Source organism: Thalassophryne amazonica, chromosome 23 (assembly GCF_902500255.1).
Source record: "Thalassophryne amazonica chromosome 23, fThaAma1.1, whole genome shotgun sequence".
Lineage (NCBI taxonomy): Eukaryota > Metazoa > Chordata > Actinopteri > Batrachoidiformes > Batrachoididae > Thalassophryne > Thalassophryne amazonica.
In genome coordinates this window covers 29,095,468-29,111,559 of record NC_047125.1, presented here as the reverse complement: position 1 = coordinate 29,111,559, position 16,092 = coordinate 29,095,468, and the positions used below count along the sequence as shown (strand labels likewise).

General features: G+C 41.4%; 1 protein-coding gene across 7 annotated transcripts in view; it reads right to left on the bottom strand.

Moving 5' to 3' along the window:
- Positions 1-1,188: 1,188 nt before the first annotated feature.
- Positions 1,189-16,092, bottom strand: part of dysf (dysferlin, limb girdle muscular dystrophy 2B (autosomal recessive)) — a 63,067-nt gene continuing 48,163 nt past the window's right edge. For all 7 annotated transcript variants that reach the window (XM_034164850.1, XM_034164853.1, XM_034164852.1 and 4 more), the window contains 15 exons: positions 14,705-14,803; positions 10,997-11,125; positions 10,062-10,217; positions 9,426-9,517; positions 8,600-8,770; positions 8,247-8,389; positions 6,793-6,932; positions 6,563-6,651; positions 6,301-6,396; positions 6,069-6,210; positions 5,208-5,307; positions 2,474-2,646; positions 2,260-2,369; positions 2,027-2,174; positions 1,189-1,478 (listed from right to left, as the gene is read on the bottom strand). In XM_034164850.1, the coding sequence (XP_034020741.1) occupies positions 1,422-1,478; positions 2,027-2,174; positions 2,260-2,369; positions 2,474-2,646; positions 5,208-5,307; positions 6,069-6,210; positions 6,301-6,396; positions 6,563-6,651; positions 6,793-6,932; positions 8,247-8,389; positions 8,600-8,770; positions 9,426-9,517; positions 10,062-10,217; positions 10,997-11,125; positions 14,705-14,803 (1,845 nt within the window). In that variant the 3' untranslated portion in view covers positions 1,189-1,421. The remainder of the gene's footprint in view (positions 1,479-2,026; positions 2,175-2,259; positions 2,370-2,473; positions 2,647-5,207; positions 5,308-6,068; positions 6,211-6,300; positions 6,397-6,562; positions 6,652-6,792; positions 6,933-8,246; positions 8,390-8,599; positions 8,771-9,425; positions 9,518-10,061; positions 10,218-10,996; positions 11,126-14,704; positions 14,804-16,092) is intronic.

The following is a 16,092-nucleotide window of genomic DNA, read 5'->3' as shown; positions in this document are numbered from 1 at the left end:
GAACACAGCACACACAAAAAAAAAACTGTTTACCAAGATCCTTTAAGTTTCCTACCATCTTTCTGGACCGTTGTCATGGCAGCAGCATTACTGGTTACCCGAAAAAGATGACATCAGTGAAAACTACCTAATAAGAGTAGAAGAAGAAAAAAAAACATTCAGAAACAACCGATTTCAAAACTTTAAACGTCTCACCTCATCTAAAGAAAACGTCAGAGTGCAATTTACTGGAAAATACTTTGTGTTTCAAGGTTATTATCGGCAGCAAGAAATGAGATTCAACCACAGCATTTTTCAGTTTCAGCATAGTTTTTGTTCATACTGAGGCACAAAATTTTACCGTACATCCAGCCAGCCGAAGGTAAAGATGAAAGAAAGGCACGTCGCATTTACTGAGAGGACTAACATCAGTCAGCAAACATCCAAATAAAAGTCTGCAGTAAAACGTTATCTGGATAACTCACAGCAGGATTGTTGAAAATAAAGTTTACATTTCCAAGCTTGAGGATTGGCACAAGCGGGATTTTTTTAAAGCTATCAACAACAAAAGTAAATGTACAATGACAAAAATCTATTTCATTCACCTGTAACAGATATGACACATTCACACACAGAGTGAGGAGGAGGAGGAGGAGGTGAAGGAAGAGGAAAGAGGAAAGAAAAGCTGACAGGAGGAAAACTGTGAGAGGAGGAAAAAGGAAAAGAGGACAGAAGGTTTGACTGGGGAATGGGGAAAAAAAGAAGGTGGAAGTGGGGAAAAGAAAGAAGAAAGATGCAGTAAAAATAAGGAAACTGAGGAGAAAATGGAGCAAAACAAGAGGAAAAAACTACTAAAGGGGAAGATGATACAAAAAAAGTGGACAAAAAACAAGGAATAAACTATAACCTATAAATCAGAATTTTCCCACAGAACCCGAAGGCAGCACAGCGTGTGCCAATGTAACACAAAAAAAGCAACAAAGATTATTTTAGTTTAATTTTACCTGCATTGCACTTGCAGTGAGAATATCTGAATATTTCCTAATTAAAATCTTCATTAATTGATAACCTTTTGTGTGTTGTTTCACCCGAAACAAAAAGACACACAAAGAGTCAACAGAGGAATGAAGATGGCGTGAGGGTGAACAGAGGAAACGACAAAAAAAAAAAAGAATGCAGACAAAAACTCGACGTCAGCTCCGCAGAAAGAAAAAGAATGAAATGAAGCACACGCTTGCACAAAAACATGCAAACGTGTCACATCAGGAGAATCTCTGAAATCAGGTCAATTTGGACACAAACGACTGTAAACGTTAAGGAGACACAAAAAAAAAAACCTCAATAAAGCCTGAAAATGAAGAAACTTCAGTCAAATTCAGGCTGATTTTCATGTTCACAAACATGCATTTTATTCTCAGCCTTTTTCTTCTGGACCGTCATCATCACTGCGACCCCTTGGCTGGTCCAAACGGTCCCACCATCTTCATGGCAGCATAGTTCTGGAGGAAAAAAAACAACAAAAAAGATTAGAATAGATTAGACAGAACTTTATTAATCCCTTGGGAAGACTCCCTCAGGGAAACTGAGGTTCCAGCAGCATTGTGTAGCAGCACACAGGGTAAGAAGCACACAGAGTATTAAAGGAGACCAAAACAACGAACATTCTGACTGAACTTTGGTTTCTTGCAGACAATGTGGTTGAGCTGATTCGGGTTAAAGGAGCCACTTGGAGGATCTTCAGCACCTGATTAAGAGGTAGGTTTTTTTTTGGGGGGGGGGGGGGGCAGCAGAGCCTGGAGTAGATCCACGCTCATCCGTGAGCTCTGGGAGTGGAACAGACAGAGCAGCACGTGTCCTTTTCTCACTATCTCCAAAACTGAAATTAATCAGGTTCCTCGTTCACTGCTGGACAGCTGTCAGGAGGGATTTGAACTGGCAACCTTCTGCTCCAAAGGTCAGAGCAGTTACAGTTTTGAACATCTCACTCTGAACTGATAATTCCTCTTTAAAAAAAAAAACTACTTTTAACACAAAGACTCCAACTTGCCGGGAAGGAGTAGAGGAAGACGCCAAGGAAGAGGAAGATGAGGAAGAGGATGATGATGAGGATGATGAGCCACTTGAAGCGCCTCCACACGATGAACTTCAGGGTCTTGTAGGGTGAGGAGAACCACAGGAAGGAGGTCTCTGGACGCCTGAGGAGGAGCAGGTGAAGAGTTTAACGTCACCTGTTGCTTCTTGGTTTATTTCTGGGTGTGTTTTCATGGACGAGGGACTCACTGAGGTTCTTCGAGGTGAGGATTCATGTTGGGTTCATCTCGGCCCAGGCCGGCCGGTCGCTCCTCGTGCTCCTGCTCCGTCACAATTTCCAGAGACATCTCCACCTTCCCCTGTCAGACACGACAAAAATCAAGTAGAAATTCATCATTATTTAAGTTAATGACACAAATAAGTCATCACTTCGACTTTGAAGCCGATGTCCGTCAGAACTCACAGCAATGATCTTTTCTCCATTTTGTTCGCAGCTGCAGGGCCACCACCCTTTAACAGTCTTCTGCTCAAACAGAGATACCAGTTTGCTCGCCGGCTGGTTCAGCATCACCAGGCTACATTTGTCCGGAGACTTGGCCGGACGCAGCATGTGGTTCAGATCCATCTCCAAGTGACCTGCAGAAACACAGACATTCACACGCAAATCTGAAACTCAAACCACAGCAAACAGGAGACAACTTTCCCAAAGAACAAAATACCTTTACACATTACTAGAGCACTTGGCAAAATTCTTTTGTGCCTGCATTAATGGTAAACGTCCACCAGATGGAGATATTCCTCCATTTCAAGAACCATGGGACGCAATGACAACCAACCTGTTGCTTACAGTAGTAGATGGAAATGTGTCAACTAGGACGGACTCACCAAAGGATAAATCTACCTCTTCTCGACACACATCCACCCGGGATTTTCTTCTTGCCTTGGCTGAATTTGCACTCAGTTAACATGGAGACGTATTCTGTGCAGTTAGCCTTTTTCTTGCTCTTTTGTTACAGCAATCGAGTTTCCTTTTCCGCATATTGCTTTCCTTCCTCGCGCCCGTCTGTTAGCAGCTGTTGCTCACTGCGTGTGAAACACGCGGCACCGACCCACTGTGTGTCAGCATTTGCTAATCTGTGATCGACCTTGTGGTCTGTTGAACAAACAAGTAAACAAGCTTTTATGCAGATTTCTTGCACCTGGCTTCACCTGTCACACCTTAACCTGGTTTAATGGAGATGAAACTCACTCACTCAGAATGCACCAACTAGACTAGCTTAACCGCATTTTTTTTTTTTTTGTTCTCTCCTGAATTTCTTAAACTTTATTAAGTTTATATATAAAGCACTTTTGTGCAAAAAGATTTAACATGCATCACAATGTATCCACATTAAAACACAAAAATTTTTTGAATTTTATTGATAATGTGCTTAAAAATAAAAACACAACTGTCAAAAAGAAAATTTTAAAAAATCTACATTGAAAAATATACATTTATGGCAGGGAGGTGGGCGGATTACCTGAAAAGAAATTCAAAATCAAAACCTGTCTGACATCAACTTGGCACACTTTTCTTTGTGATTAAATGTTAGGGGGTGCATTATGAGTGATGGTGCGGCGAGGCGTTGTTACTGCACGTTTGATCAGCGTTGACATTAAGTATGGAGGGATTGTGGGTTGATAGATGATCGAAGAGGGACTGCACATCCACCAGAAGTGTTTTTCCAGAGTTTGACGGTGTGACCGGAGGAAAATGGCTCTCGCCTGACCCTTGCGCCGTACGATTAACAGGCCGCGGTCCGAGCTGACGAGCTGCAGAAAGGCCGGCATGGGAAAAATGCTTTGAGGTGGCCACACGCCCGCAGCAGCTCAGACTCAATGAGGTGAACAAATTCATGAGATGATGACAGACAGGATCAGATCAGAATCTGGATTCCTCATCTTCCTCCCGTCTCGCCACAGACAAACGCATCATCTGCACGCGAAAGCGGACAGGCGAAAGCGGACAGGCTCAGCGGTGAATCGTTTTCAGGGTGGGGGCTGCATCAATTTAGACGGTTTGAGTTACAAAAAGAAATAAAATACCATCAGTCCGATTCCCTTCTTTTCACCGAAATCTGCTGACATGGTGGAAACATAAGAGCGTTAAGCCTTAAAATAAATATTACTGCAGCAGTTTGTCTTAATGTCACTAATACTGTGATGCCCTGGAGGGACTTACCACTGAAACTTTAGTCAAAAAGTCAGAGAAAAATACCTAAAATATCTCACAGTAATTTTCATCTCGACACCCAAAGGTGACGAGAAAGATGTTTCTTATGTTCTTAAATAAGTAAAGGCAAAACAAATTTCATTTAAATGATGGAAAGAAAATCTCAAATAAGTGGAAATACTACATGAACCGCTGTCTCAGTTGAAAATTGAAATAACTTTTAAAAAATCTATGCAAATTGTTACATCATTTTTTCTCGTTGAGACAGCAGTTCATTTTTTAGAGTGTAGAGGGGGATGCATCTGCAAGTTCAAAACATCTGTGCACCTGCTGCTCAGATGATTTTCTACGCAGCATCATTTCTGATTCATGCTGCATTTAATTTAATCCATTTTAAAACATTTTTTGGTAAAGGTTTTGCAGATGCATATGAAAAGCTTTCTGCAGAAGTTGTCCTGAAATTCAAGAAGGTCAAGACAACATGTTGTACGAGGCTGCAGACTACAATTCACCGATTTCTGAAAGTTATCTGCAAGAAAAGGCTTTTTAAATAATGATGACGGATCACCAAAGATCACACTGTGTCAAAAAAAACAAACATATATTGAGTGAGATTCATGAAAACTTCGCAGGGTGGCAGAACCATCCCGGAAAGCATGTGTCTTTGGCATCTCTCGGAATAAGCACCAGTAATAACGTGAGCGAACATGCTTTCCTTGTCACCTGAAATAGACGTCAAACTTGTGTGACTTTTTCTTTTAACTGGACACAGATGGACACATCATGTGTTCTCATACTGTCGCTAAGGGGTCGGACCCAGTGCCACGATGTGACACCTCAGAATGAAGTTTGAAAAAATTTGTAAGAATCACGCTACAATTTGAGAAACTTTTGTTTGTTTGCTTGTCCCACTAAAGTTGCTACGTCTGTGGAGGGTGACCCCAGAATTTTGGCAGCAGAGGTCACTGGAGCCAAATGTGTTTACCGAGGTAATCATCGAAGGAGAACTTGTCGTTGTCCCAGATTTGGACGGTGATCTTTGGCGCCAGCTTAGTTTCAGCCTTATCCATGCTCCAAAAGTGTTCCTGGAATAATGAACAAACAACTGTTAGCAAGAAGAAGAAGTAAAATAGCTGCAAAAAGAGGAGGATGAATTTTCCTGTAGCTCGTCACATCCTGATTAACAGTAGCTGATCAGCTGCCCCGCTGAGATCTCTGGCTCACGCTTTGTTTTGCTCAGCAGAGTCAGATTTACTCTGGTGTTCTGTTCACTCGCTGATTGAAGATTCGGCTACGAGCGACTGACCAGCACCATAAAACACGCTTCTTGGGAATGCCTGAAAAGCATTTCTCCCAAACCAAAGAAAACAAATTAAAAAAAAAAATGTGTTGCTGATCCGCTTTTAGCTCTTCAGTCGATGTTCCTGTTAGGACAGACATCCGGACCTTCTCCACACAGTCGAGTAAAACTGTCACTTTGTGGTTTGTCTTTATTACAGATTAGAGAGAGAAGCAAAAACACCCAAAACATCTCCAGACTCATCCTGAAGTATATTTCAGGTCCAGACTGATTTTACTGTGTGCGTAAACACAAAAACACAGAACAGCAAGAGAGTTTCCGTGAAATTACTGACAAATATCTTGCAGATGTACAAAGAATACTTTGTGTAAGTAGAATAAGGTTACATTTTTGTGCAGATTTGCAAAAGGGGCAGACGACACTGTAAATGTGTGAAAAAGCCATTATAATGTCATTCAAACTGTCCTTCAAGATAACCATAATAGGTATAAAATAAGACCACGACTGCAGACAGAGACATTCCCTTACAGTATTTCGCGTTCGTACCTTCTTGTCGACGACACAGAGCTGCTCTGCTGGCAGATAGTGGAAGGGAAACAAGAACCTGAAGTTGAAGTTCCCCTCGCCGCCTAGGGAACGATAATGGACGTCAGTCTTCTGCTTGTTGTGTTCGTGTCCGTGGAGCCAGCTGAGACGGTAACAATGTAGACATTATTCACTTTTAGCTGAAAATCTCCTGCTGAAAATCCAAAAATGAAGATCACGTTTGTTTTTTTACCCTTTGACATAGATGTCACTCATCTTCTCGCCGGTGATGCTGGTGTCATCCAGGATGACATCACTGGTGTTCCAGATGATACAGCGCAGAAAGAACCTGAACAAGAACCCGGACACATCTGATTACCCGCTACTTTTATTGACTGGTTCCTGCTGTTGCAACTTTGCTATAAATTTCCAATTTCATCTCAAATTCAAATTTTTTTTTTTTTGCTACTTTTTAACATTCTGAGCCGTACATGTTTGTGTGGGTGTGTTCTTACTTCTTGGCCTTGCGTGGTGTGATGTTGAACGGCGGTCCAGGCGGTCCCAGAGACTTGGGGAACAAGTCCGCCCACATCATCAGTCGGCCCTGAGTTACAGCACGAACAGCCAATCAAACACATAAACAGAAGAAATATCAAGATATTTTTTAAGAATGCAGAAAATAGAGCAAAATTAGATAGAAGTGGGACTAAGCCACACCCACGTGTGATCATGTGACACGTGTTACCTGCTCTATGTCAGGCTGCAGCGGGTTATACAGACGTCTGGTTTCTACGTGTTCAGGTACCAACCCCAGCTTCCTCAGGATGTGTAGGGACAGCTGCTCCTCGAGTGGACCCAGGTGAGGGTTGGGCGGTTTACACTCGTCTGAAAAACACAGACCAGCAGGTCGTGGTACTTTGCAAGATGACTATTAAAGCTCCCAGAACGGAAACTGTAAACTTATATTACAACTAATTTAAGTTTGAGAGGAGGAAAGAAATCAGAAGAGGACACAAACACGAAGTAGAATAGGAAATGAGAGGAGAAAAGAGGAGAGAGAGGGCAGTAAGAGAAAGGGGTAAGGGGCGAGGAAAGGAAGTGTATTTCACACGCAGCATCTATCAGAAACAGACTGAAGGAGAGTAAAATATGTTTTTAAAACTTGTTCCACTGTAGTGGACAAAGTGATCACTGCGTCTGCACTGAGCGTATAAAACAGCGTGAGACCGACGTGCTCTGTTGATCTGTGCGAATAAAATAGACGTGTTCCGTATTTAAAACACAGGACATCAACGCTGGTTGATGCGCTTTTAAAACATGTACCACGGCTGTGTGCTAAAGCAGCAGCGCTGAAGCACTGCATTTAGGAAAAAAAAAAAAAGGCCAAAGTATGCACACACAGACTTGCAATGCAGTTGCTCATATTCATAGTGGCACAATCGGGCGAGTAATTTATGAAATGTACTGGCCCAGGACACCTTAAAAAAAACAAAGGACGCTGGACAATCTGGTGAGGTGTAAAGTCAATCTCTGAAATGATAAAAGAGGAGTGTAGAAAACAAGTGGAGGAGAGGATGAGAAGAAAAAAGGGAAAATGAGAAGAAACAAAACAAGTAGAGGAATAGAGGACAAAAAAGAAGAGTGAAGAGCTGAAAAAAGGACAAAATTAAGGGTTTACTGAGAAAGGAAAAAAGGTAAAAGAGGAGAGAAAAAGAGATAGGAATGTCAGAAATGCAAGAAAGAGAAGCAAAAAAAGAGTGAGGAGAGGAAGTCAGTTAACAGCCACTTTTGATGGACAGCAGGCTGACACACGGTAACCGCAACAACGGTGGAAAGAGAAGGCGGCGGAGCTCCTCGCTATCCGAGAGGCCATTGCGATGTTGACATTGGCTTCACTGAGAGACAGAGAGAGTTACCATAAATCACCAAGATGACAACCGTGACCTCGTATCGCACCAGCTGCGGGACGACATGTGAGTTTTGTCTGTCTGTGTGTGTGTGTGTGTATCGTGATAATTAATCTTGAATATTTATCTTATTGCTCTGCTCCTCAGGTGGTCTTGTGGCTTAAACTCCCACTTTCTTCTCCTGTTTTTGCATTTTTAGTCAAGGTAAAACACTCAATAAGAGGAGCTGAAGTTGAGGCTTGATGGAGGAGCAGCGGGGGGGGGATTCCTATCAATGAGCGCGACTGCTCACCAAGGTCTGCGGCGGTGTAGTCGTGGCCCCTGAAGTGGACCCGATCGTGTTTGTAGACGGGCCGTTGCAGGTTTCGTCTGTCACAAAGTCTGTTGAGCAGCTGACTGGGCTTCAGCTGGTCTCGCCACTGGTTTATCCCTGAACTAGTGGACGACAGAAAGTAAAGACAATAAGCCAACCTTCTCGAAAAACAGAGATGAGTTTCTTTCAAATCTTTCATCAGTCCCACCTCCGTCTACTCTGCAGAATTTCCTATCAAATAAAGCCTCAAGAGAAAAGATCCCAAAACCTGCAGAATCGTCTCCTACACTCAAACAGAAACAGGAGACATAAACCTGTTTGGGTCTACTTACACGCAGTAGGTTTGCGGCAGACCGCACAGTGCAGCGTATTTGGACAGAAACCGGTTTTCCAGGTCAATCACCGTCTGGCCAATCTTCTCATCTTTTGTCAGCATGTCGTGATCGTACAGCATCACTCGAAGGTCCTTTTCTAGTGGCAGTGAACAGGTGAGTTCAAACAGCCTGGAGGAAGAACAAACCTGATGGTCAATGATAACATCAGCATGAAATCTTTGTAATGTCATAAGGTCAGAATGCTGTGCAATTACATCAAAGGAAAGAGTCTCACACAAATTTAACGAAAGAGACACAAGACATGTGAGGGACATAAAATCCACAAACCACTCTCTGGGTTTTGGAGTTCAAATTCATACACAACACAAATAAGCACATTATTAAATAACTTGTCTTGTGACACAAAAACGCTTTATGCTGAAGAGTTTTTAGGAACCCTTTAAAAGCTGCTTCTCATTGATGTAAATGTGTTTTTTGTTGTCACATCGTCACGGTGTGATGCTGTGATGCTCCCCGTCCTGACACTGTAAACCATGTGCGTGGAGTGACCCCTGCTGGGAAATAATCCTTCAGCTAAAAAGCACGTGGGCAGCTCTTCAGCCTGAGTCGTTACATGAATGTGACTGTGACAGGACATCGTGTGAAGGTCTTAAACTCAAGAGTGACTTCTCTGCAGACAGTTGTGATCACATGACCTCCACCCTCTTATATATATATATATATATATATATATATATATATATATAAAATAAAAAAAACACAAAACAAAACAAAACCTGAGTTCAAACCCAGTTTTTTTTAAAACTGAAGAGGTACTACGTACTTTCCAAAGACGGGTTCCAGTGTACATGGTATGTAATTTTCATGGTCATTGAGGGTCTTTTTCCCCAAGGTGATTTTCACGTATGGATCACACTGAAAACACACAACAGAACACAAAGGACACCAGGCCATTGCTTCATCACTCATTTTTGTTAAACAATTTTATTATTTAGGAGTTAGTGATCCACTGAAATAATTTAAAACAAATTACTAATTTTTAGGCACATAAGGTTCAATAAAGTCCCTGAAATAAGCGTGTACACAACATTTAGTCCTATAAGTCAACAACAGAACACTGAAATCTGCTCTCACACTCACAGGAAGCCCATGAAGGGAAACACTACAGGTGTGATGTGCTCATAAGTCCTATTTTAATCAATACTCTAGCAGTTATATACTGAATCACCTGAAGATATCTACAATAATCAGTTCTGGAAGAAACGAATGCATGAGTCAGTGTTTGAGTGATGTTATTAAAGAATATAAATATAAGCTGTCAAGTCTCTGAGTACTTTTAATACCCACTGTATCCAAGTGATAAAGTCACTACATCAAGTGTAGAATAATTTGTCCTCACATCTGTGTCTTTAAACATTCTTGATTGGAGTACTTTACACGATATGATGTCTTGACGTACCTTCCCATTGGCATCTTTGGGCTGCAGTCCTTCAGCCTGAATGACATAGACGCGGACCAAACACTCCTCAATCCCATTCGGGGGAAGCTTTCGGAACTGCCTGGGTGGAGGAGGGATGGAGGGGTCCTCTGGCAGAGGGTAGATCTTAAACATGCCCTGATTAGCATGGGTGTGGATAAGCGGAGTTGTAGGTTCGATGTGGAAAGAAATAGTCAGAAAGTTACAGATAAAGAATGAAAATAAATTATCCGGCTGTGAAGTGTACTAACTGGGCTACCTGAATTTCATTTGGTTTATCCTGGAATACATAAAAGTACATTTATAGGCAACTGCGCCTACTGTGCACAGGTGAAGGCGCAAAGTGCAAATCCCTTGTCCACTGCTCCCTGGTGGATATACCTTTCAGTTAGATGCACATACGAGTATGTTAAATCTAACACTTGTGGCATGTGTATTTTTAATTATAAGGTATAGTGAAGTTTGGTGGGGGGCAGCATAGTGGCTTAGTGGTTAGCATTGTTGCCTCACAGCAAGAAGGTCATGGGATTGATTCCCACCTGTGGCCTTTCTGTATGGAGTTTGTATGTTCTCCCCATGTCTGTGTGGGTTCCCTCCAGGTGCTCCGGCTTCCTCCCACCTTCAAAGATGTGCAGGTTAGGTGGATTGAAACTTTAAATTGTCTGTAGGTGTCCGTAGGTCTACATTTGGCCCTGTGACTGACTGGTGTCCAGTCCAAGGTGTACCTCGCCTCATGCCCAATGATTGCTGGGATAGGCTCCAGCCTCCATGACCCTTAACTGGAGTAAGTGGTTGAAGATGAGTGAGAGAGTGAAGTTGGAATATTTCTTAGCCCTTTAATGCAATAACATTAGAACTAAGCTCTGGTAAACAAAGAATCAAACTAAACACAATGGCACACAAAATAGAACCTTTACCTTGAACTCTCCCACTACCGAGGGATCCTCTCCTTCATCCTTAGTCTTTCCTCTGTACAGTTTGAATGTCTGACAGAAATCTGAGAGACTTTCAAATCCCTCGACTTTCTCCAATTCACTGTCATATACCTGAAGAAGAGAATCAAAATCTGACATAGTTGACCTTTAAGAGTTTGTTTGTCCTGTTTATTCAAAATTCACAAAAAGATAGACACGGCAGGTGAAAACTTGAAAAGACAGATGCCTGTGTGAGATCTTTATTTAACATCTAGACAGTCATGATCTGATTGAACAACTACTAGATCGTGTAAATCCACTGCAACGGGATTAAAACTCACATCAAAGCCTGTATTAGCCACTGGCAACGGCCATAAATGTCTGTTGTGTTACGCTAGGCCAGAAACATGCTGGACCAGTTTATTTTCTGAACATGCAGACAAAATTGATATTGGTTTTGTCATCGGTAGGAAAACAAATAAGCATACTTTCCTTTAATGTCCCCAAATTATTCATCGCAAAAGGCAACAACAGAACACTGTTGTGTTGTTAACCAAAAAAAAAACCCCAACAACAACAATAGGTCTGTTGGCTTTTGTAATATGATTTACAATTTGCGGCCGTTCTACAAACAAACCATAAAAACCAGAGATAACAGCCTTCATATTACGTTATTTCACGACGCAAAGCAGAATAAAGAGGTTATGAAAGGCAATGAGACGCTTTAATCTGCTGTGACTTCTTTGTTTAAATGAAACAAATACGAGGGAGAGAGAAGAATTGGAAAAAGATGACAAGAATGAAGAGTGCGTAGGTCTGGGTGGAGAGAAGTTCTGCATGATGGAAGAGGCTGGTTGGAAAAGTGGTGTGAGGATGTGGGGAGGAACGAAAGTAAGGGAGCGATGAGGGGGGATGATGTAAATGAAAGTGAGGTCTGGAAACAGAGGTTCATTTGACGACTCCTGCGGCAAACCCAATACTGCGAGACAGGAGCAACCAACCAACACCAGGAAATGCACTGAAATTAGTTTTTAATAAAACACTAAATTTCTTGAAGTACACATAGGTTAATTTTGTTTGTTTTGTAACTGAACATAGTTTTTATTTAAACTGAGGGTTTGTACGGTATATTTCATTTCTATGTGTTTTCTACTTCTCTAAGACAATGGAGGGCTTCCCTCTTCAGTCTTAAATATTTTCCTCTAATCTCTGAGATTAATACTATTTCTCATAAAAAAGAAAAGCTGGCACGTGTCTTAAACTGTGGAGAGAGAATATTCTGAATAGAAAACATCTCGGTGTTACTAAAAAGTGCGGAGAAACACAAAAAACAGTGGGTGATGCAAACAAAAGACAGATCTAGCAAGTGATCGGCGTGGTGCAATATTGCAAAACCCAAATCGTCCTTTGCACAACTGTAAAGGTGAAGTGGGTGGATGGGTTTGCAGATGCACTTAACAGTGATGGGACAAAATTAACCAAACCCCATGTCTAGGGAAAATAAAGTAAGGCGAGAAGATGATTAAAGCTAGGGTTACCATGCGAAAACACGTTGGTCCCGTAGTAGCTGAATGAAGCCGGCACCCGGGCAGTAGATCTTCAAGCCAATCAAAAAATAAAAAATAAATGACATTTTAAAGCGAAATTAAGAAGCAAGAGGAAGGAAATTCCAAAGTGGAGGCGGATGGAGAGAGTAAGGTAAGACTTTAAAGGAAAGGAGCTCAGTGAGGAGGAGGAGGTCCAGGAACACACATCGAGCCCAACATTGTAAACGATAAAGACAAAGAAGAATATTGAGACATAGTTCACCCGAGGAGACAGTGAGGCTGAGCAAATACCCAACCTGAAGATGGAACAGAGGAAGTAGGAGCTAAACTGGAGAAACAAGAAGGAGGTGAGAGGAAGGTTACGGAGGTTGCAATGGTTGGAAACAGTGGCTAATTTCTCAGTGACAGTCACCAATTTGACCAAAGTGCTGAGAAAGGAGGAAGAGGTAAGAAATAAAAATAAAAAAAATAGACTTTGGCACAGTGTAGGTGGAGAGGAGGAGTGAGGAAAGGGTGAAACCAGAGGCAAAACAATGATGGAACCAGTGGGTCGTTGGCCACTGCACTAGTTTCCATACAACTGCCAAGTGAATTTTGGGAAAACGTTTGAAATGTCGCAAAGCTAAAAGGCGACTCCGATAGGTTTCCATCGCCTGGGGTGAAAAAAGTTAACAGACTTCCTCAGGAACACTGTAAAAGTACGTCTACTAGAAAAATGGAAAGTCTTGAAAGGGACAACGGTCACTGAGAAAGTTATTAAGAAAACAATGCATTACTTTTATATTTCAGCACGGCCAAGAGCCTTCTAGAAGTCAAAAGGTAATGTTCAACTACATTACCATGATCCTGATTCATCCAATAGCCGTCAGATTCAAACAATGTTTTACAAAGGTTTCTAGGTCTTTTGTATGAATTAAGTCATTAAAATCTGAACTTTATGGTCATGTGCTGCCTCAGAAGCATACAGTACTCCAGTTAGAGTGGCAAACCCAAGGAACAGCTCTACTAATGATGAGAAAGAACCTAAACGGCTGCTCCAGTGATGTCAAACAGCTTTCATGGGAGAAGTTAAAGGTCTAATTTAAGAGTAATAAAACAGAGGCCAAATTCTGACATGGTTAGTCATTTGTTCGAGCATCAAATAAGAAGACTGATGTGTGTCCCTGTGGAAGATAAAAGTCAGAGTTGGGCAGAGATAATTGGGATAAGGGTGACTATAGCGTGGGTGATGTGGGGGCTCCTGGGACGTTGGATAAACAACTCAAAAGAACATAGTTAAATATGGATCTTGAAAACAGTTTGGCTGAAGCGAGTGTTCAGTTCATACCAGACAAAGGCACTTTCCACCCTCAAAATGCAAGGTGAATTCCCTATGGATGAATCATGCAATAGTTCGGAAAATATTTGGAATGTCAAAGCACTGAGCTTGAGAGATGGGATGTGTGACAAGTTGGCAAGGATGGAGGAACTGACATGAGGGCAAGATACAATTTATGGTAAAGTTTAGGACATCGAGCAAAACATCCAAAACAACTTATCAACAAAAACAGAAACCATGGCTTGTTGGACAAATGATTAAAACAAAACATCTGAAAAGTTTATGGTGGGACTTTAAACCCCAACATGGTGGTAGTTAGTTAAAGGATGAGTCCAAAACCACGTAACAAATTATCACAAAACCCGAGGAAAGGTTGGGCCTGGACTGGAATAAAACTACAAAAATTTTGAAAAAGGTCCAACTAAAATTGTTGCTGTTGAACTATGGTCAAGCTATTACTACTACGATATATTATTTTGCTGCATGGACTAGCTTGCCACTTACTGAATGTTCTTCAAAATAAAAGCATTTCAAGGTGATGAAACCAAAATACGTTTACCCTGAAACCTTTCAACTTCAAAACTGGTCATTTATTTAAACTCTAACGTGTTGAAGGCACCAACATGATAAATTAGTAACTGTAGATATAACTATGCATGTCTCTTATCTTTCATTGCTGAGATGTACAGCAGAAGTAAGTTATGGCACCACAAAGGTCCATATCTGCACCAGATACTCAATATAATCTCTGTAATTCTCCAGTTCACTGAATGTGATAATTTAACTTGTTAAAGTTGAGCACTTAAATCCTTTTCTAGTTTATGGAACTGCCATAAACATTCCTACCCGAAGAGTATCAAAGCCTTTCTCCAGGTACGTCCCACACTTTTTTCTCTCTCCTGTTGAGGCATAGAATTTACTCCACCAATCCATGAACTCCTCCTCCTGTTGGTACATATGCAGAGGTCAAAGGTCAACAGGTGAGCAGCGCACTTTGCCATATGATCTTCAGTTTGGCACCTTAAAACATGAAGACAAAACAGTTAGCGTTCAAAACGACACTTTTCCTGGTACAATTTACAAACCACAAATAACAGAAAAAAAATGTTTTAGCAAATACTCAAAAAAAAAACAAAAAAAAAAACAACAAAATGGCAAAGGTCTGTGCTCAATTATGAAACTTAACAGATTATAATTAAATATTTTTCCCATTTCTATACACCAAGAACGAGTCTTCCACCAAACATTACCGCGGCTACTCAAATGGACGCTCTATTATCTTGTATTATGGGTATCATTTGACTGTCAGAGCTTCTGACCTCTACGAACACTCAAAAACTCCCGTAGTGGAGTACTGAGAGCTGCCTTTGTAGAGCAGGTCAGAAACAGCCCACTTTTCATGGTTTTTCCTATGATGGCATCGCCAAATCACGTCAACACGAGTAAAAGCTGCCTCTGGTGGCTCCACACCGTTACGGTCATGGTATATGGGCATTCTGAGGCAATGGAAACAGGCAACATGGAGCTGGTAAAAGGCAAAGCGGACAAAATAAATGAAAGAAACTCTGGTTATGACACTTGAGAATTGTACAAATGATGTAGCAAGTGATGCAGGAGAGAATGAATCCCGTTGTACAAGCAGGAGAAAAAAAGACTGTAACAGCAGAAACACTTTCTGAGAGTCAAGACTCCTGTTTCAAATGAGATCTGAATCAGCATCAGTTGGGATGCTACATTTTGTAATCCAAATTCGTGACGGTCACGCTTCCTTCTTGTTCTACATCTTTTTCTTCTTGTACGTAGTATCAATGAGGTTTATGAAAGATTTGATGAAAGCTTTTGCGAATGGATGGCCCTTGTGAGGGTAACCCGAAGATTGGACTCCAAGTACAATTTAGAGACCAGTGTCTCAGTCCAAGGACACAGACAAGAACCCTAAGAGAAGACAGGGATCAAAGCACCAACCCTTTGGTTGGGACAACCTGCTCTAACACCTGAGACAAAACTCCCCATGTGCTGCAAGCTACATATAGCACAGTTCTGTTGGGGAAACCATGACAAGTTGGACTTCCACAATGGTTCATCATGAGGTTGCACTTTTTACTTTTGATGACTCATCAGTTATGCAGTGGTGTCTGTTACTATTATTTATGTTGACAAAAACAACAATGTAATTAAGACCAAAATGGTCACCATTTTGCAGTTCTGATTACTGAAGAGAATGAACATAATGC